Below are 22,773 nucleotides of genomic sequence, written 5' to 3' on the forward strand. Positions count from 1 at the left end.
CTCTCATCTTCAGGTTAGATAAGCGCTCCCCGTAAAAACGGAATAACGCAAGAGAAAAGATCTTTCAAACTATTGCTAGGACTTCCTTGCAAATCTCATTGATGGGAGGAATAGTAGGAGTATCCTATTAAGTACGTGTATCTTTCATACGAATTGTGATAAATAAATAAATGAGGATCAAAGCTTGGTGAGAGAACTTGTCCTTGTAACATTGAAAATTTTGATGGGAATTTATTTATGACTTTGATTGCGTATTACGTCATGAGCCGGCCGCCTGTAGTGGTGCGAAGTTGGAGCGGGTGGGTGCGCACAAGGTCATAATTCGCCATAGCGCAGCTTTGTCCCAACCCTTATTCGCCCTCTGCACCTAGCAACACCATTCTAACCACATAAAATCAGTCAATTTTATTTTTTTAATAAAATAAGACGGTAGTTCCTTATCGCAGCTGAGCGTAAACTCAGCAACGCGTTTAACATTTTTTTTTTTCAACATTTCTTATTTTTTCTTAGCCGGCTAAGACTTTCGAAATGTTTTCCAAGGTTTTTACATAACTTTATATTTGTGTACGAAGTGATACAGACAATAAATTGTAATTTACATTTTGGAGCGTTTATAATCTTAGGACAACATTTGAAGTCGTTACTTCGTTCCTGATGTGACAAGGTGAGAGGAAATAATGCTTAACTTAATAATATACCTATTGATCGTGACTTTAACTTAAAACAAATTTATTTTTAAGCAGAACTATACTGTGACTTCGATATTTTTTAAATAAATTTCGTTAAGGTAAGTTGGGATAGTTAAGTGCCTATAAGCTATAACCTTAAAAATGGTAGTTTTGACCTAACCTCTTTGTGTCAACAATCAGTCTTGCTGTCAAAAAAAAACATCACACAGCGACTGAAAAATCTGAATGAAGTTCTCCTGTAATCAAAACGCGAATTTCATTTTTATCACCATTTACCCAATTATTTCGCTAACAGCATCCGGCTAGCGGCCATCTGGCAATGAACGTTGTGTCAGCCGGAGTCAGCCCATAAACTAGACAATAAATCGAACGTTTTCCATCGTTTAGTGAAACGGAACGCCAGTTTTATATCTCCCGCTGAAATACCTAATTAAAAAATCTTTTGTTTTCTTTTTCTTATAAAGCTGTCAGTCGAGATGTGAGTAGCATCGGCTTACGACACGTCGTAACTAACGTCTAAAAATTGAAATTAATTCTGGACTGTTTATTTTTAAATTTTATATATTTTTGGTTCATTTAAAATAATGATTACTTTGACTTCATTCGTAAACTGTTAAAAGTGTATTTTATTCAACAAGTGTATTAAGTAGTAAGTAAGTATTATAATTAACGTACTTACATACTACCTGTAGGTTACCTAGTAGGTACCATCGCTGAGTCGTACCCCTTTTTCCTGACTGCACACAACTTTTGTATGTATCTTTGTTTGTAAGTAATTTTTATTCTTATTGTAAGATCTTACTGTTTTTTTTCTTCTTCTTTGTTTTTTGCTTGATTTTTGTGTGTGCAGTTTTGCAAAATAAACATTTCTCTCTCTCTCTCTCTACCTAAAGAGGGATTTTCCATGCTATGTTTCCCAAAACAACTATAGATGGCGCTGTACAGTTTTGTCTTCGTTAACCTTCTGATTTCATGGATAAGACATAATATATGCATTTTTCATCTTTGTTTTTGGGTATAAATGATGAACCTTGTTCCTATTAGATCTAGACACAATTGCTTCTGACATTTCATTATTTTTTTGGAAATTATGTACCCGAGCAATGAGAAAACAGGTAATTGGTGCTAATTCCTGTAAACACCATCTAATTTTATTTTAAGTTATATCTGTCACTTTCTTATCCGCCGAAAAGGAAAGGGACGGGTAATCGACAAGCATAAAATTTATGGAACACACGTCAATTTTAAGCACAAATCTAAAACAACCGTCTAAAAATTCGCCCGGGTTATTCATTTATTTACTCATTCTTCCTAAAATTAAGAGCTGTCAATCATCCGTCCCTTTCCTTTTCAGCGGATAAGAAAATGACAGGTATAACTTAAAGTAAAATTAAGAGATGTCTGCAGGAATCGGGGCCATTATCACGTTAAATCTGTACAACGCCATCTATATATTTTTTTCTAGGAACGTAGCCCGGGAAGTCCTTTGTGGTAGGTAAAACGGGCAAATGCGAATTTTAACTAAGTATTAAGTATACCTGCCTAGAATCTACTTATTTATTTATTTTTGGCATGTATTTAACGCGGCGACAAACTAATGTGATTTAGGGTTTTAAAAATAATTAAAATGGGTAGCAAAAATAATAGGTTGGCAGCTACAGTGAAGTAGCCTTTTAAGCATAAAGTGGTGCTAATTCCTGTAAATACCATCTAATTTTATTTTAAGTTATATCTGTCATTTTCTTATCCGCCGAAAAGGAAAGGGACGGGTAATCGACAAGCATAAAATTTATGGAACACACGTCAATTTTAAGCACAAATCTAAACCAACCGTCTAAAAATTTTACATCAGTCAATAACCCGACACGTTCATTTACTCATTCTTCCTAAAATTAAGAGCTGTGAATCATCCGTCCCTTTCCTTTTCGACGGATATGAAAATGACAGATATAACTTAAAATAAAATTAGACGGTGTGTGCAGGAATCGGGGCCATTGGCAGCTTTATATTAAGTTATAAGCTTTATTTAAATTTAAATTGGCAGCGATTTTTTTGTGTAGCAACTAAATTTATTGTTAGGCGACAACTTGACGGCGGATAAAATATAGAAAATAGGCTTTTATAAATTATACAATGAGGTCGTTTAATAAAATTAAATGGGGTGAGAAAAAATATGCACATGGTCATATAAAACATACTATGTGCGACATTTTATGAGGTGTAAATAAAGCAAATATTGGCATGCAAAAAATATTATTGGTTTATAATAATACTTGATAATACTTGTATCTTAAGTTTGATGGTTTTTTCTGCCGAATTTCATTAAACAGAAAACTTTTCGACTATTTTCGTTTCGGTTTTTTTCACTTCGCTGAAATCACGTTTGCCTAAGTTTCGTTTGACTTAATAACAATTCGTTCTTTTCGTTACTCCGACGTTTCATTTGTGGGAAAAACTATTTTCCGAAGTTAGGGTTGGCCGAAATACATTTTGTCCCAAATATCATGATGCCGAACATTCATTACACTACTGTTAATAAACCTTCAAAATCTGTGACCTTAAAAGGTCTTCACCGCCGCCTCTCGGCCCTTCGGGCCTCGATGGTCACAAGTAACCTAACCCACTCGGCTATATGGCAGGGGGCTCGCTTTGCTCGCCCCCTGCCATACAGCCTTCGTAACCTATATCTACAGTGTCGGGGTGCCGCGAATTTCCGTGCTCGCTTCGCTCGCACCCGTGACTGCTGTCGTTACGAAACAAATCTTCACCGCCGCCTCTCGGCCCTTCGGGCCTCGATGGTCACAACTAACCAAAATATTATGTCAAATAGATCATATAGGGAATGAAAAAACTTCAAAAGAGACTTCGGCTAATAGTAAAAATTGTTGAAACGTTGTTCGGTATAGTGACACTTATGTGAAAATATTACAAGTAAACAATAACAGGCAATCGTATCATGCCGTGATAACCGCCCGCCGCTTGCCATTGGCTAATAACGCCCTACACCACCCCCCGCACCGCGGCCCGTACTCTGCTAAGCGTGCGCGCTTGGCGCCGTTTTCATTAAATTTTGATTCCCAAACAAAAATATTAGAATCCTAATACTTAATTACAGTACCCATTTTATTTTTTTAGGTGCTTGCAAATCGCAGCCCGAAAGTGTATTTTTATATGGAAGCCTATATTTGCCAATAAAATATTTTTAATTCTCCTGTCTTAATATTAGTCGCCAAGTCATTATTTATAATACCTCACCTATAATTTCATTGGCCCTGTTAAATATTTTTGCTACCTTAAAGTAGCAGCCATTATTGAGTTTTTATAAATCCTTGCATTTCGAAGCTCATCTAATATAATTGTCGCAATAATATTTAATCGCTGCCAAGTAATTATTTGTAACAAAACAATTAGTCGCCCTTTAAGTTTTTAGTCGCCGCGAAAATAATATGCCTTTATTTTTTAGTTTTGGTCAATATGTTCTCTGTTTTATATAGGTTTTTATAAAGAAAGAGTAAATACCTAAGTTTTAGGTCCTCCTTAAAATTGACAAAACAAAATATTAATCGTACTTAATTAGAAAAAAAGAGGCACTTGCGAAAATTTACTGTCACCATCTTACGATCCATTTTTTATAAGATTTTATTAAGTAATCACTGTGCGGTCACTGGGAGGCCTGTGCCCAGCAGTGGGACGTATATAGGCAGTTTATGTTTATGTTAAGTAATCACTTAACCATGTGTTTGTTTTACGTATTGTTTGTTAATTCCTTTTCCGGGTTAAGCAAATAACAAGTATAAGCTAAAATAAAATAAGATGGAATAAAATGAATAAAATTACAGGAATTAGCACCATTTTAATAGTTGGCTCGACCATCATAGACGGTGATACGGCTCACCACCTATTATGTTGGTCTAACAGAAAACTCGATGAGATGTGGATACTTAGTTCATCCTGCGATGGATGATAAGATATTTATTGCATTCCTGATATTTTAACAGAGGTCTAAAATAGAGGTAACATAACAACTTAAAATTTACACAATAAAAACAGCAAACCAATAATAACAATAATAAAGATTATGTTAAAATAATAAAAATAAAAGATATGTACATTTACAATAATCAGTATCTCAAAAATTCGTTAAAAATCTCATGCAGCGTATAGAATCCTTTTTCAGTTAAGTATTTTTAACGACATTTTGAAGAGATGTATTTAGGTAATTTATTGTATATTCTAACGGAAATTGAGTGACGTACCTCTGACTAAGCCAATTGGGATATAGTCTCAGTTCCCTTGACTTTATTAACATATTTAAATGCATTATATTATGCACTATTATAGTACTTCTGGGTGAGAGCCCTGAGCAATCTCCATTCTTCTCACGTGACACTATATTTGACATTTAGTGAGACTTACAGTTCAATTTGTCAAAAAAGTTAATGTGACATCGTACCAAAGTGTATTACATATTAATACTCGTGACCGTATGTGTCCAGGCTTCAACGTCTTTGGCTCCAATCTGCCAGGAAAACAACCGACTTCTTTTCAGAGAATTCAAAATACAAAAATTCTCAAAAACCAGTCTTTTTCTGTGGTGTGGTTGTGAGGTGGATTACCAACCCCATCAACCCTGGCGTCAGGGTTAAAATTGAGCCGCCCAAGGCCCTCGGCATGGCTCTTATAACTAACTACATGCTTACTTAAGTAAATAGTAGTGGTCCCCATTCGGCCGGCCAAATAAATGCAATGTGTCGCAAGTTTAAAATAAGTCAGACTAAAATAGTTAAAATATCGGACGATTTTAACTCTTTTTTAATTGCTTAGCTAGTTGCTTTAAAAAACCGACGATTTTCAACATTTATTATTTAGTTAAACAATTCGACGTCCCTATTTGACTTTTTTTTATTGTATTATAAGTCTTCTTTCAAGCGCAGGCGTAAAACTTATTTCCGAATTCATTGTTTGAATCATAACAAACAAACATACAACCAATTTCATATCATATTATATTATCATAATGATAATAATTTATTCGGTATTCTGTATGCACTCTCAACAGGGTGTAAATAAAAACTTTATTATTACGATAGATTTTCATTTTCATTTCACAATGTTTTCCTTCACCGTTAAGCATATTCTTAACGGCGAAGGAAAACACCGTTCACCGTTAAGCAAACAGTTACAGAATATCGAAAGCAAAAAACATCATATTTTATTAGAAAAACTGACAAAGACATTTAAATAAAAATGGAACGTAATAAAATTGACATGTATAAAAAAGAACTTAATAAGACCAAGGAGGCCGTCGGTAACACACCCCCTAAAAACAGTTACTTTTTTACATTACAAAACAAATTAAAAAAAATAAATCAAAAAATAAATAAATCAAATTGTGATACAAGGCTCTACACAATAAATACTTTAGAACCCCGACACCAACCCCGTCGGCGCGCCGTGGTTGACGTTTTCCCTTAGTTCGCGCCTAACTGAAGGCCCGTAAATGCCCGTGTCTTAAATTTTTGTACCGGGTGAGAGCCCTCAGCGCTCCTCATTAGTCCGGCCAAGTAGTTATTTCCTATTGCGGCAAATCTACAAAATAAGTCACATAAAATAGAAGTAGGTACATCAGGGTACCGTATTGTTAAAACCTAAAGGTTATGTAAGACAAAAGAAACAGTCTGTGATTATTCTGATTAGGTTGGTTTTCTCCATAACATTGGATTTGTGGTTGTCTGGAAGAAATCGCTTTAAGCGATAAGGCTGCCATTTGCCATGTACCTAGTTAAGAGTCTTTTGTAATTATTTCTTTTAATTATTTTTTGGTGCAATAAAGTATATTTGTATTTGTATTTTTGGAATTAAAATTGCAGGTAAAAAAGTATTTTTTGTTTATTTCGTTACTAACTGTTACATACCTACAAAGAACTCTAGGGGCCCATTTCTTATCATATTTTGATACCACAGATGCTACACATTATTCACATACTTACTTATATTTTTTTATCTTTTGTCGGACGTCTCATTCGCTTAAAACTACTGATAACCGAGGTAGTAATAACTAATAGTAGCTGCAGAAAAACCTCGACACAGTGTTCCAAGTCCTTAAAAAGATTAGCCTTTTAAGTCCTTAGAAAGAACGATTCTTTTTCTAAATTGTCAATAACCTTTTTTACAAAGTTTCTGTTTAATCACTGTCTTAAAACTGTTCAAAGGTAAATTCTGAATGTCAATAAGAATAATCTTATACTGTAAAATACTCACTCTTTCACAATCTTGTCTGTTCTATTACACCACACATCCATTATGAACATTCGATTTGCATGTTATTTTTAATCCAATATATTTTTTAATCACTGTCTTAAAATTAATCAAAGGTACTTTAATTTTGAATATCAATAGGAATCTTATTGTAAAATATTTACTCATTCATTATCTTGTTCGTTCTAGTCACACCACACATCCTTCATTACCATTCTATTCGCTTTTCTTCTACAAGCAATATTGTTGCTTCTTTCATCTGTGTCCAAATAAATGCAAGTGAAAAAACGACAAAATATATCTATTGTCCTTTATTATGAAAATGCGTGACGCTACACATGATTTTTGATTAAAGTCATCATTAATTCAACAATCAAACTCACAATATTAGAATGCCAAAATTTAAATTATTTTTTACCATTATTTTGTTCTTATTATTTTGTTGTTATTTTTATTTAAGTAGGTATTTATTTTATATACTTAATTGATTTTTATTTTTGTTGATTATAATACGCATTTAATAAATAATTTGAATGATTATTATATATTTTAGGCCATTGTATCAATCATTGCAAGTTGGTGTGGAAATGTGACCATAAAGTACCTATTGATTTTTGTAAATGTTTTCTTTTCTATCAGTCTTTTGTGTACATTATGTAAGTAGGTTTATTGCGATATATTTTTATTTCTATCTATTACGGAAATACACCAATCCGGATTATTTATTATTAAATCTTCTTCCTATATCCTATGTAAATAAAAGTAAACTATTCTTCCACACACCTTCCGAATAATACGCGAAATCAGAATTTTCAGAATCCATACTAAAAATTTATCATAGTTACCCTTGATAGGAATCCTGTATGAAATTGTTACACTTGCATAGAAAACTTCACTTAATTTTTAAGCACTTTTAAATTTTATTAATTTTGTTTTGTTCTAATGAAACAACAAAAATTTTAGTTACCGGTCCGTGACCGAGTCGTTGATCGTTCGACGATTCGGAAACTTGGGTTCGTTTCCCGGCGATTGTCAGAAAATTATGATGTTTCCGTGCTTGAGAAGGCACGTTTATTGATACACCCGGGATGATAAGGTCAATCACAACCCACACGAGAAAAGAAGAGTAATCACGGTTGATAGTTTTATTATTACTATAAACAAAAGTACGTACTAGCTACCAAAGTATTTATTTACTTAGTAAATCAAGAACAAGGAACAACCCTAGGTGTAAGTAAAAGCCGCGCGGCGCTGCGAAAAGTTAAAAAAAAATTCGGCAAGTCGTACGCAATCAGAAATATCCGGCTCATTGATATACTTAATTATGTTACTATAGCTCGGGGTAATCTCGAGTGTCACTATCACTGTTTATCACTGATTGGATTCACATGCGGTTTTTTACGATTTCAATTTGTCTAAAAATAAAAAAGGCTACAAAATACACAAAGCCGGGTCGAGCCGCTACTAGTTAACACAATAATAGTTACCGGTTCCAGTGAAATCGGCAACATTTCCGTAAAGTTTTTCTCTCGCCGCTTAATAAATGAAATGCACAGTTTTCTCGGAAACGCGATTTGATAGCTCAGTCGGATGTCTTCCGCGGGACAACCGCCACCACCCACCAGTGCCACTCGAGTGGCTGTGGTGGGGCGCATCGTATAGTGCTGCATTCCTCACCCTCGCAGGTTGAAATAAACTGAAATTGAAATTATAGTTTCATCTCCCTCTCTCGTACAGGTAAATAGGCAGTGCGTCGAGCTAGATAGCGCTTGGCCGATACCTCAAGGTCAATGTCAGACAATTCTAGCTCCCGCATCTTTATCAACATTTCCGTAGCCGTTGCGCTTTGCACTGCTCGCTTACAAAGAGGTGTTCGATGTAACAGCAAGCTAAATACGCGATGTATGATAGAAAAACAAAGAATTTAAACCGGTGATAACAGCAACACCTGGCCCATACCGCTCACGCACGCGCCTAGCAATACCATTTTACTTTTGGTGCATAATAACAACCGATGCAACTTTGGTACCTTTCAGTCCGTATTAAATCAGCGACACGTCAAGATGAAAACCTTATCGTATTTGTTTATTTTATTATTATGTATTTTCATTTTCAACTCGAAAGATGCAGATGGTGTGAAAAAAACGACGATCGTAAATAAACTACGCAATCTCGTCCTGAGTAAGGCTAAGTATTAATTTATTCTAAAGTTTTTCATTATGCGTGAGTCGATCAAAGATGAAAAAATGCTAAGTGACAATTTGATAGATTTTATCGCAGAAAACTAGCACGAACATAATTAAAAATGTTTATTTTTAAGTGTTTATGCTTTTAGCTGTGCGGCTCGAGTAAATTCCATGCGATAGTGCGAAGTTTGATCTAGTTTTTAAATAGGTTAGTGCTGGCGAGTGATATTCTCAAGTTTATAGGTACCTAGTAAGTATCTTTGTCAAAGTCAGTCAAACATGAATGCCGGGAACAGTGTTGAACAAAGTCAGTCGGTTCCATCCAGTCGTGAACTTGCAACGCGTAACCCAGTGATAGTGACCTAATTTCTGACAGTTTGCGTGTGCTCTTCGCTTGCAGTAAACGGTTTATTAAAATAAATAAACAGAAAATATGAACGGTTTATTTAATAAAATAAATCAAAAATGAATGAGTGAAAATATGTATCAAAAATAAATCGAAAATAAAAACGTTTTTTTAAAATAATTAAATAGAGGTGTGTGAAGTGAATCGGTAAGCATTAGAATATAATTTGTGTATTTATTAAAAACATCTGCAATAAAGTTTTTATTTTTGCGTGTAACTATTTTTTTATTTATGTGCCTATGTAAGTTTCAGTAGTTATAAATGTTTGGCGTTGTGGGTCCCTTAAATAAGATTAAAAGATTTACATATACGGGATTTGGCTATAATACGACCGTGTGTGGCGCTGCAAACAAAGGATTTTTTCTCTGTATTTCTTAGTTTTCATTTTGATCTCTTTGGTTTTGATCTGTTTGGTGCTACCTATTAAAATAAATCGAAAATAAAAACGGTTTATTAAAATAATTAAATAGAGATGTGTGAAGTGAATCTGTAAGCATTAGAATATAATGTGTGTAATTATCAACACATCTGCTATAAAGGTTTTATTTTTCCGTGTTACTATTTTATTTATGGATTTAATTTACGGGATTTGGCTATAATACTATCATGTGTTGCGTTGTAAACAAAGCATTTTATTTCTCTGTATTTCTTAGTTTATATTTTGATTCTTATTTTATTATATTAACAACTTTTAACCGTTAATCAGTATTTTCATTTTTGATTTTTGATCAGGGTTCCTGCTTAGGCAATCCGCTTCTAAATTTTGTTCCTGGTGCATATTTTATCTTGATATCGTATTGTGATAAGTAGTAAGTTAGATCACCCAGTTCTTCATCTGGGGGGTTAAAATGGCCACATCGAAGCAATTCATCTACGAAAGCAATATTGCTATTTGTCATTTGTTTGCATTGCGCACCTACTTTTATATGCGCAAATGTTAAATTGCAATATTGCTTTCTTAGGTGAATTGATTTGATGTGGCCATTTTAACCCCCCAGTTCAAATCAAATCAAATATACTTTATTGCACAGAACTAAACCCAGTTCTTGATTTTAGATTAATATCTTCCAATAGTTTGTGGTCAGAATTGCTGTAAATTATTTACCAATTAAACAATATTTATTTATTTATTCATTTAATATTGCCAGTATGTTGCCACTTATCATGATGTCGCTTGTTGATAAAATAGTTTGACATTTAAAAACTTTTTTAGTTTAGTTTCTTTTTTGATATTTAAATGAATACCATGCATTTTTTCGTGTAGGTTTTTAGGGTCATTGGTTTGTGGTGGGTGTGTCGTTCTTTTAACTTTTTATATCTTCATACTTAGCTACCGATTAACTTGCCTACTGTCTAATTATGGATACTTGCAATTGGGTAGTTTCCTAGGTCAAAGATAAATTATGAAATTCTCATAAATATAGATAGATCTAAAGGTGACAAGAAACGTTTTCTTTTTTCTATTTAACTCATTTATAAGTTTTAATAAAGAAAAATTTGATAATATGTGCGCCATTTTGTCACGTTTTTCTATGACGTCACAGTGTGCTTTTTCATACAATTTCCATAGTAATTTCGTGTTTTGATGTTTAGTAAAAAGTAACTGATTTAACTAGTTGGGAACGACCATATTGTTTTTTTTTTTCTGTTTCATATATTTCTACAATACTTAGTGTAATTAAATCACACATAAACAAATAATGATTCGACTTCATTTCGAACTCCATAGTCGCAATTACCATTATTCAGTTTTTTTTTTGTATACTTAGGTATCACGTACACTGATGTAACGTTCCCGCGAATATTCCCACTTCGGGAAAGTTCTCCATAGCGTTATCCCATTTTCACAAGGTCCACTCACCTAACCTGGAGTTTTGACAGATCCAGTTGTTTCACAGAAGCGACTGCCTGTCTGACATTCCAACTCGCGGAGGCCCAAAATAGATTAGGTCACATTACCTTCGCAATGCGAAACGAGAAATCTTGGGAATGGGGTTTCCTCACGATGTTTTCCTTCACGGCTGAGCACGTGTATTCATTAACGATTCAAATATGAAATCGAAAACAAATTCTAAAATCGTTTTTTGCCTGCGCAGGGATCGAACCTGCGACTTCATAGTGAGAGCCAAGCGTTTTTCTAACTGGGCAACCACGGTTACGGACTTGATTTACGGAATAATTTGGACCATATCAAAATCAAAATCAAAATAGTTTATTTGCTTTAAATAGTACATCAATATACAGGGTGTTAGTGACGTCGTAACGAAAACTTTGAGGGTTGAGTGAGACCATGATTCCGAGTCGATATCAAGTGGATTTTTCCGTCGCAAAAATCATGTATTTTTTTTGTTTTTTAAAATTATTTTCAATTCTATACATTTGCGATGGAAAATTCCACTTGATATTAACTCAGAATAATCAGCTGAATCATCCCTCTCAGTATTCGTTACGATGTCACTTACACCCCGTACAAGTACATACGGTAGCCATACAAGTAGGTATGGGTGTTAGTGATACCGTAACGAATATTGAGGGGGATGATTCGGACCATGATTCTGAGTTGATATCAAGTGGAATTTCCTGTCAAAAAATTCATGAATTTTTTGTGTTTTTTTGAATTATTTTCCTATCCATATTTTTGCGACGGAAAATTCCACTTGATATCAACTCAGAATCATGGCCTGAATCATCCCTCAAAGTTTTCGTTACGATGTCACTGACCCCCTGTATAACCACGTTATTGGGACTTCCTAGTAAGCCTCATTTAAAGACCTGTGTCAGGAAGCCCCGCTCCTCCTAATCGGTATTACAACTTTGATAGTACATATACGTATATCTATTTATTTCTTTTAACAACCATATGGCACAGACCTTGTATAACAAATACACAACCAAATCTCTTAAAAAAGTGACCGCGGCCTCTTGTCCGGCCAAGTAGTTAATGTTATCTGCGGCAAATCTACAATAAGTCACGTCAAAAAAAAAACAAAAAAAAAAGCATCTTGTCACAAGCGACGGCGTGTAACAACACTCTCTTCTCTTTATTTAAGAGCTGCGCTCTTGTCGGTGGAGTAATCGCCATTCCTCTCTTCTTCCCGCCAAATCCTTCACCTCCTGATACGACACGACCTGCACCTTTTCTTTTATTTGTTTCATAAATGTTCTCCTAGGTCTACCCCTTCCTCTCTTCCCTTAAATTTTTCCTTCTACTTATGACACTGTAGAACCGTTTAATTATTTTGAGGGAACGTACTTATATTATCTACATACCTTAATGTATAAATGATCGAGCAAACCATGAATTGATCAATTACGTATTTACAATACTGTTTCGACGCTTTTTAAGAAAAATACTCCTAAGCAAATGTGAACATATTTGTTCATAGGATGTTAGTGCTATATGGTTAATATAGTCTTCTTCTATCGTGTGGGTTGTGAAGTGGAGTACCAACCTCATCAACCCTGGTGTCAGGGTTACTATTGAACCGCCAAAGGCGTGACGTGGCTCATGTAACGACTACTTACTTACATCAGTAAGTGGTAACCGGGACTAACAGCTTAACGTGCCTTCCGAAGCACGGATCATCTTAGTTTCGGACAATCTGGTGATCAGCCAGTAATGTCCTAACCAAACTCGGGACCACAAAGTAGTTTTTGTGATATGTCCCCACCGGGAATCGAACCCGGGACCTCCGGATCGTGACCCCAACGCTCAACTACTGGACCATGGAGGTGTTGCAAAGCTAAAAAAATATGGAGCCGCATCTGCCGGTGCTAAAAAATGTGCTTTTTTGCCAACAGGGGCTAAGAAGAAGAAATCCATGAATGTGGCTCTAGACGTGAACGGGAGTGCCCTTGTCAAGTACTCACCCATAACCCTGAGTCCAGAATGGCCGAAACTCCAGAAGCTTCTGTTCCTACTCTTCTGTGCGACTGTGGGGTCGATCCTGAATGGATTCTTCGTCTCCTCGTTTTTCATAGAGCACACCCTCAAGAAAGTTGGTAAGCTGTTTTTATTACATTGTATTATATATTGAATAACATATTAAAAATCTCTTCTTTTATTTAATGTGTGTGACAAGCTTATCGAATCGAAGACGCTTGCGTGTTTAAATCACGGAATAGAAGAGGTGGGATGGGCTAAGGGACCGCGAAACGCGCCCCTTACCAGTATGAGCAAATAGTTCATACTTCATCATTGCACTCCACTCGTCCACAAACCTTACGATCCACGGTGCTCCGCGAAAATATATTAACAGGTTCTTCTTCTATCGTGTGGGTTGTGAGGTGAATTACCAACCTCATCAATCCTGGTGTCAGGGTTAGTAAGCCGCCAAAGCCCCCTGACATGGCTCATGTAACGACTACGTACTTACATAAGTAAGTCGTAACCGGGACTAACGGCTTAACGTGCCTTCTGAAGCACTGATCATCTTAAAATTTTGGACAATCAGGTGATCAGCTTGTCCTAACCAAACTAGGGATCACAAAGTGATTTTTGTGATATGTCCAACGTGAGCCCAACGCTCAACCACTGGACCACGGAAGCCGTTATTAACAGGTTGTTTTGTGTATTATAATCTGCAAGGCAATTAGTCATCAACTATCATACAAGGACCTCCTTATCACAGGAGAGCTTAAAACTTTAGTATGGTCGGCTATTTATCAAAAAATACTTTTATATAGGTACAGTATCTTTCGAAAACTAATATAAAAACTACATCTATCATATAAAATATACATTGCCGGTAAAGTGGCTGTAAATTTTGAGAAGCAATATTAGATCTGTCATGGTTAACTGTTTGCAGGAGTAGTAGTAAAAGAGAGTGTGGTTGAATCGGCGACAGTGGTTCGCATACAAAATGCGCTTTAGGGCCTTTCCAACCTCATTCTTCTATTCCGTGGTCTTCACTACGACGCAGCGATACATGGTCAAACTGTTGTGCAGGCAACGTCTTCCTGGCATGCAACGGTTTAGCAGACCTGATAGTGACCACCTGCGTAATCCCAGTTGGCATCGTGGTCCTGCTCTCCGGCGAATGGGACAATATACCAGTGTGCCTCGGTCTCCACTTCCTCACAGAAATATCAACCTACTGCTACAGCATATTCTTCTCTGTAAGTAGACAACACAATGCTGATCAGTACTGTCCGACGGAACTGTCGCGATAGAAACCGAAACTAAGTTTTTGGCCTTTCATGCAGTCTTCAGGGGAGTTAAAAAGGCCACATCAAAACAATTCAAGTAACTGCGCACTGCAAACAAAAATCAAATAGCAATATTTCTTTTTTAGATGAATTACTCTGATGTGGCCTTTTTAATCCCTCAGTTCGGAAACGCACAACAAACACTTCAAGACCTCGTCGGCGTGGTTGACGATGTCCCTTATTCAACGCTTATCGCTATCAGGTCGATTAATTCTTTCAAATATTATCATCTCAGAGGACGCCCTGACGTTCGCGCCCAACTGAGCACCTTCGTCTTAATTTTGTACTGAGTAAGACCCCTCAGTGCTCCCCGAGTCGTCGGGCCAAATAGTTAAAGCCATTTGCGACAAATCTACAATACGTCATCTCAAAAAAAAGGTTTGAAAGCGATTAGTGTAGTGGAGAGTTCTTTCTTTTTGAAACTGCTGCTATGAATACGCACACGTTTTTGTGATTAGATAAAGTAATATACATACAAAAATTATGCATATTTCGGTTTCGGTTGTAATGATTAGTTTCGATCGGACATTATTGACTAAACCCTTTACTTCTACATATTTGCCGTCTGACACGCAGTTTCTTCCACAGCTGGTCGCAGCTGAAACCTATTACAAACTCTGCAAGTCCCCAAGAGAATACGAAATGTTTGTGTCGATGCGTGTTGGACTCGTGTCAATCATCGTGTTTACTGTCAGCGTCACCTCCGCTGCATGTGGAGTGTTCTTGGAGTTGGACTACGACTACTGCGAAAGGAAACACTACGGAAACTACTACTATAGATTGTTTACCAGTCTAGCGTTCCATGGCATACCCTTCGTGTTGATTGTCGGTAGCCTCATCATATGCTACGTTCGCGTCAGGCGCCGCGCACGAAATAATCCACAATACAACCGGTCACAACAGTACGGAAGAGACAGTCTGACCGCGAGGCTGAACCTGACGGCTTACATGGTTTACTCTATCGCCTGGTCACCCTACGTGATAATAGCGGTCGGGTTCCCAGACTCGGAGGACCCCACGTTCTACCACTGCATCTGGATCGGCGTTTTCCGTGCTGTCATATCTGGCGGGTTGTACGGGTCAGCTAACAGGGACTTCCGGCGAGCGTTTGCGCATTTGTTTAATTACTGTTGTTGCAAGAGCTCGCTGTCGAGTTCGTTTACCAGCCGGCACAGGAGGGCGTTGGAATACAAGCCTGCAAGCGGTGACGTTAGGGTTCACATTATGCACAAGGCAGTGAACGCCGGGAGCCCTCAGCGGGCCGCGTCCTCTTCGCGGGACACGCAGGAACTCTGAGTGTACAACACGCGTGCGCGTTATTATGGCGCCGGCATCCGACAGAAACGATACAGGCGGTACAGAGACACTCCAGTATAAACCTGCTGATTTTATGGTGGTGTGCTGCCAAATACCTACCGCTTGGACGCCTTCGCACTGGCGTGGATTCGATTGCATTTCTAAGTGGTATTGTACCACATTTCCTATAATATACTTTGCCCTTTTTTAATTAAGATTAAGTGAAATGGCAGGCAACTTTATTTTCGTGTCATTGTGTTTTATACCAGTGTAGTGGTACATGTACCTACTTGAACGTACTAGTATTATTTAGTGGGTATATTGTGTTCAATCTGTAGTGCCAATACTCATTCTCAATTCTCAAGTGTCATTACTATATATTCGGATGAATAAATAAGAGCCATTGCTTCTTGTAACATGTTTCAGACACTTCGATCGCTATAATGCAATTTAAATGGTTATATTTACAAATATTTATCATCAATGCGTACAATTTACCTGTATTTCTACCAATACTTATTATAAGGTTATACATATATTTTATGTGCTTTAAAAATGTATTTTAGAAAAGTATACAATATTTTTTTTTGTCTCAGAAGCACTTACTGAACATCTTGTTGATAAAAAAGTTATACTTTTTACTTAATATTTTTTTAAGACTGCATTTTTATATTTTTATTGTAAAGTTAACTACTACTAAATCTAAATTCTGACTGTTTTACCTTTATATATATTATAGTATTTATATATATTATACATGTAATGATAATATTTCTAATAGTAATATTTTCAGACGATGTATAAGTATCGGTGTACACAACGGCACCATAGTATATGACTATAAGTATTAAATGTGAAAATGGTTTATGATAGTTGCAAGCAACGGCTAATCGTTGACGATTGATATATATATCGAACGTTGTATTTTCCGAAGAGCTTTATGATAGATGTTTTAAATGGGTACCGAGTGTGATATACTCTTTGTTAGAGAGACAATGTACTAAGGTTTAGTTATCGCTATAAACTGTCAGCCTTATATATTATGTGTATATATTAAATATAACTGTTTTTAAGAATCTGATGATATAAATCTGGTTGACCAGGTGAGCACGATGCACAATCTTTTTTTTTTCTTCAGGCGAATCGCGTCTATATTTTGATACTACGATGGTCGTGACCTATATTCGCGACTACATTTTTGACTGTTGTTTTTGTTTTTATAGAACTTACCCGTGCTTAGGGAAACTCACAAAGGGAAAATTAGAGATGGAGATTATAGAGATATGGAGAAAGAATTTCGCATGGACAGGAGGAGGACCGGCTTGACTAGAACTGCGGGTTCAAGTCCCGTCCGAGTAAATTTTTTTTCGATTTAAATTTTCCCTTTGTACATTTTCGACATCAAGGAGGTCGTGTCAATATTTTTATTTTTATTCTATAGAGCTGTGGACACGGGACAGTGTCAACTCTATCGAGGTTGTTCCCGCAAGTTACGAAGAGGATTGTTATTTTCAACTTTAAAAAAAGTAATTCTATCACCTAGCAAAGATAAGATTCAGTTGTTGAATTGTATTGATGTAACTTCATTTTATCTGCTTGGAACTAGATATTTAAATTATAAATGTTTTTCTTACTTACTCATTTATATGTAATCAATCAGTGTTGTAAATGTTACAAAAAATAAAACAAAGAAAAAATATATGTTGTACTTACGATAAATTTTATTTACGCAGGTTAAATATATTCAAAGGATATAAATAAGATAGTTATAATAGTACCGTGATTTGCACTTGAAATATAATCATGAGATACATAATAATATGCACATGTTGTATCTTTTAATAGTTTAATACCAAGAATACGCCGCTATTGAAGGCACAAAAATGCCAACACCTATTTAAAAAAAGACGTTGTTTATGAAGAGCTTTTTTACTTAAGTTTACTTGCTAAATATAAGACTTTTATAAAAGATTATGCGAATACTTACAAAATATTTTTATTTATTACACTATTTTGTTGTTAGTATCTCAAATATTTTATATAAATGTTTATTATATTATTTAATATGTAAGAAATAGCATTTTAATTAAATATATTAAATGTAATATGCAATGTATGTTATAATATACCTGTCTACAAGTATTAAATGTCTGATTAGAGATTTTATAAACTAACGATACTTATGTAGGTAACCTAACCTAACTCAAGGTTTGTTCATATTTTTTGACACGAAATATGAAATTAATGTTGATATTGGGGCGTGCGGCACGTTTAACTTGTTGTTTTAAGTTATTTTACATTCAATTTACCTCTTTTTTTTCACTTTTACTTACATGATTTTCAAAGAATTCGTTTTCGAAGACGTTTCTTGCACTAACTCCCATCTCTCTTATAGTCCATCATGATGGGGACGGTACAACCGGACAGAACTGAACTGAAGCCCGGATTCTCCATACGAAAATGTTGTCCTTGCAGAGTGGCGCTGCGCGCGCATTTGTCCGGCCAAGTAATTAATGCCATCTGCGGCAAATCTACAATAAGTCACGTTAAAAAAGCAAAAAAAAGCTGTGCGCGCGCTCCCTAATTCCTTAACGGTTTATGGCTGTGGCCCCATCTGGGGGAGGGGAATGTAAATCAAGTTTGCTCCAAGCTCGATTTGGTGCGGGACGGGGGGTGTCCTTTCTATACGTAGTAATATTGTTTATTCTATGCTAAGACGTAAAACTGAGGGCACAATTAATAATAACTTCGTGTCAAACCTTATGAACGTACGCGAGACTACGTTCACTTGACTAAGGCCTCGTCTACACTAGAGTATAATAAATTCGCGGTAATTTTATGTATCTGTCGGGTGTAGTTATGTATGGTAAAGTATGGTACTTCGAGCACAATGCATTTTTTTTTAACTTATTTTTTACCGATTATGCTCTAGTGTAGACAAGACGTAAGAGTTCTGTTAGTTCCTAAGGCCTCGTATTTTAAAATCGGTCAGTATAAGGCGGGGATATACGTACGAGACCTTAGGTACAGAACGTATTTTTATAATCGTTTATGTACAGTAATGTGTCGTTCCCTTGAATATTCCCACTTTGGGAACGTTCCCGGCAGTAAAAAAGGGTCGATTAATTCTTTCAAATATTTTTCCTCTCAGATGACGTCCTGAGCCGAGGTTCGCGCCCAACTGGGCACCCTCAGGCCTGTTGTCTTAAACGTTGTACCGGGTGAGAGCCTTCAGCGCTCCCCATTTGTCCGGCCAAGTAGTTAATGCCATCTGCGGCAAATCTACAATAAGTCACGTCAAAAAAAAAACGGCAGTAAAAAGGCGCAATAGTTTTGTAAAAAGAGCTTTATTACCTTATCTTTAAGACCAGAAAGAACAATTTGAAAAAGAAAAGCAACCAGTCTTTTTACGAGAAATAATTTTCACAATGGGGACATTCCCATCATCATCAGCCGTATGACGCCCATTGCTGGGCATAGGCCTCCCCCAAGGATCTCCACGACGATCGGTCCTGCGCTGCCCGCATCCAGCGGCTTCCCGCGACCTTCACCAGATCGTCGGTCCACCTTGTAGCGGGCCTACCCACTGAGCGTCGTCCGACACGTGGTCGCCACTCCAGAACCTTTCCGCCCCATCGGCCATCGGTTCTCCTCGCTATGTGTCCTGCCCACTGCCACTTCAGCTTTGCAATTCTCCTAGCTATGTCGGTGACTTTAGTTCTCCTGCGGATCTCCTCATTTCTGATTCGATCGAGCAGGGAAATACCGAGCATAGCTCTCTCCATTGCCCGCTGAGCGACACCGAGCCTCCTCACGAGACCCATAGTAAGCGGCCACGTCTCACTGCCGTAGGTCATCACTGGCAACACGCACTGGTCAAAGGCTTTCGTCTTAAGACACTGAGGTATTTTGGACGAGAAGATATTCCGCAGCCTCCCGAACGCTGCCCATCCGAGTTGGATCCGACTTTGGGAATATTCTAGGGAATGGCACATCACTATTTATGTACCTATCTACCTAACTTATATAAGGCCAAAAGGCGTAAATGTGATGTTTAGAGTTAATAATTATGTCCTTGTAGATGTAAGGTGCAGGCTTACGGCGTAATTTGGAAACTATTTACAAAAAAAAAACGAATTTATTGCTATTCGCCACTATGTTTTTACTTGTTTTTTTACATACTATGACTGTCTCAAAAACAAATAAAATATAAACAGATAGGTATTTTGTGTTTTTTCTAGTCAATCAAAGTAACAAAATGTGAACTTTGTACTATTTCAAAGTTTCCAGTAGTAAGTAAGTAAGTATAAAATCTTGATTACCGGCACAGCCCTAACACTCCATACATAAATCTCTTTATAATCGTGTGCCGCTTTGCCTCATGCGTGCGAGCGAGACAAACAGTCCGCGCTTGCTCCCTTTCTCCTTAACAGCTTGCGGTTTAAGTAGACTGAAGTAGCCCCCGCCGGGGGCGTGGGGGGGGGGGGGGGTTGGTGAGGTAAATCAAGCTCGCTCCAAGCTCGAATTCGTGCGGGACGGAGGGTGTCTTTCTACACGTTCGTACGTACCGACAGTTTTCGGAAAAGTATTTAAAAAATTACAAACACTTATTTTATACCTCTCAAAACATTTTATTTTTTCGAAAAAGCTTTAATACGTGTAATAGAAAAAAAAACATATGTTTCTTCATTAATTTAAAAATTTTGCCCAGTGACGTCACATTTAAATAAACAAAGAAACTGTCAAACAATATATTTATTTATTATTATTTATTTATTTATTTGTACACAATAGAACACAGAAAGAAACACAATAATAATATATTAATTTGAAACCTGAAAAAAAAGCAGCCAATTTCGTTACTATTAAAGACTTTTTAAAACGGGAACTTTCCCGGGAACGGTATGTCACTGATCCTGATACTTACTGAAAAAAAAACTGTTTATTTTTTTGATACGTCATATTATGAATAAGCATTTCGATTGAGAGTAGGTCCTACGAAATACGAAGGTCATTACGCCGGAAAATGTAGGCTTGTATTTTTCCTGAACTAGTCTAAATATGCACCAAATCCAGCTGTTAATGTAAGTTTTTGTAATTAACTGCTATAACCGTATTTACCATAGTAGAGCCAATGAAGGGTTTCGTATTTGCAGGGGACGGGTTGGAATTTGATGTTTTTTTTTTCTTTTTGAGGTGTAAGGTGAGGCCCTCTGACGGACTGATGCAAAAACGGTTTAGGAATACTAATTGGAAGCGGTCTTTGTACAAAAGAAAATTATTTAAAACACATTTTTCGTTTGAATTTTAAAAAGATTTTTTATACAAAAAATATATATTTTTAATAAGTATATAAATACGATATGAATATTTTTGATATAAAAATATGGAACTTTTTTATATGGTCGAAATGTATGTTTTCCCCACGCAAAATGTATTTGTTTTTAAATAATAAAAAATACACCTTAACAAGAAAACTATACATCAAAATCGGACTTGTCCCTGGCAAATAAGAAGTTAGGAAGTTCCTGCTTCTAACATGATAATTATGTTTTGTGTCTATTGACTTTAATGTATTATGTGTACCTGTCTTGATACTTCTCTGTATTCAATGTGTATCGAATAAAAAATATCAAAAAGTATTGTATTTTTCTTCGATGCTGTTCCTCACCACCCAAATCCACTTGGTAGTTAGTTGCGACTTCCGAATACATCCCGCATAATACTTACTGAAAGAAATACTCTAGTCAAAAAATCATACAGATGCGCCGAATATTCGGTATGTATTCGATTTATTTTCTCGCATAAATATTATTATTAATTTATAACATACATAAACAGCCTATATACGTCCCACTGCTGGGCACAGGCCTCCCCTCAATCAACCGGAGGGTGTATGGAGCATACTCCACCACGCTGCTCCAATGCGGGTTGGTGGAGGTTACAGTTACATTTGAAATCGTCATTTTTTCACATAACGAACGTCTCATCCGCCTAAAACCGCTGCAGCTTTTCACAACCTGTAAAGCCTGGGAGAAGAAGCTGCAAGAAAAACCTTGTCTCATGTCATTTACTAAGAAAGCGTGTACCATCTAGCGTCCGGTTAGATTGAATACCGGGTGAGAGCCTTCAGCGCTCCCCATTTGTCCGGCCAAGTAGTTAATGCCATCTGCGGCAAATCTACAATAAGTCACGTCAAAAAAAAAAAAAAAAAAAAAACAAAGGTTAGATTGAAGGCACACGAATTTTTTTTTTCGAAATACCGTGATTTAGAATAGATAGTAACTACAGGTTATCTCGTTTACATCCTCAGATGGTTTCAGCAAAACTACGTACACATTAAAGATTTATATATTTTATACTTAGTACGGTCGGTACTTATTTGGTTAAATCACTATTCGGGTGAATCTCTAATAAATAACTACTCGTGTAAGTATGTACGAAAAATTCCAAGTTTTCCTTTTCATCATTGACAATACGGTAAAGTATTCAAACTCAGCTTCTAAGTTTGGAAATGAAAGGAAATCTGCAGGTGCAGATGTTAGGGTTGTCACCGGCTTATTTTTTTATAATAAGAGTCTTGAGCACTTGCCGAAACCCAGCTTTTAATTATAAATTACTAGCGACCCGCCCCGGCTTGGCTCGGGTGCAATGCTAAGGAAAAAATGAAATTGTTTACGACATCACATTAAAAACCTCAAAAATAAGAGTAGGTATCTCCCTACTATTT

At 36.4% G+C, this 22,773-nt stretch overlaps 1 protein-coding gene across 2 annotated transcripts; it reads left to right on the plus strand.

Annotated features, from left to right (window-relative positions):
* The first annotated feature begins 442 nt into the window (after nucleotides 1-442).
* On the plus strand, nucleotides 443-21,683 carry LOC126380128 (melatonin receptor type 1A-A-like). Of its 2 annotated transcripts, none has more exons than XM_050029380.1 (4): nucleotides 443-664; nucleotides 13,341-13,541; nucleotides 14,488-14,657; nucleotides 15,336-21,683. In XM_050029380.1, the coding sequence occupies exons 2-4, from the start codon at nucleotides 13,361-13,363 to the stop codon at nucleotides 16,041-16,043; spliced, it is 1,059 nt and encodes a 352-aa protein (XP_049885337.1). In that variant the 5' UTR covers nucleotides 443-664; nucleotides 13,341-13,360; the 3' UTR covers nucleotides 16,044-21,683. The 2 variants fall into 2 exon arrangements, with proteins under 2 accessions (XP_049885337.1, XP_049885338.1); XM_050029381.1 differs by lacking the exon at nucleotides 443-664 and adding an exon at nucleotides 9,603-9,686.
* The last annotated feature ends 1,090 nt before the right edge of the window (nucleotides 21,684-22,773 follow it).

This window comes from Pectinophora gossypiella, chromosome Z (assembly GCF_024362695.1).
Source record: "Pectinophora gossypiella chromosome Z, ilPecGoss1.1, whole genome shotgun sequence".
Lineage (NCBI taxonomy): Eukaryota > Metazoa > Arthropoda > Insecta > Lepidoptera > Gelechiidae > Pectinophora > Pectinophora gossypiella.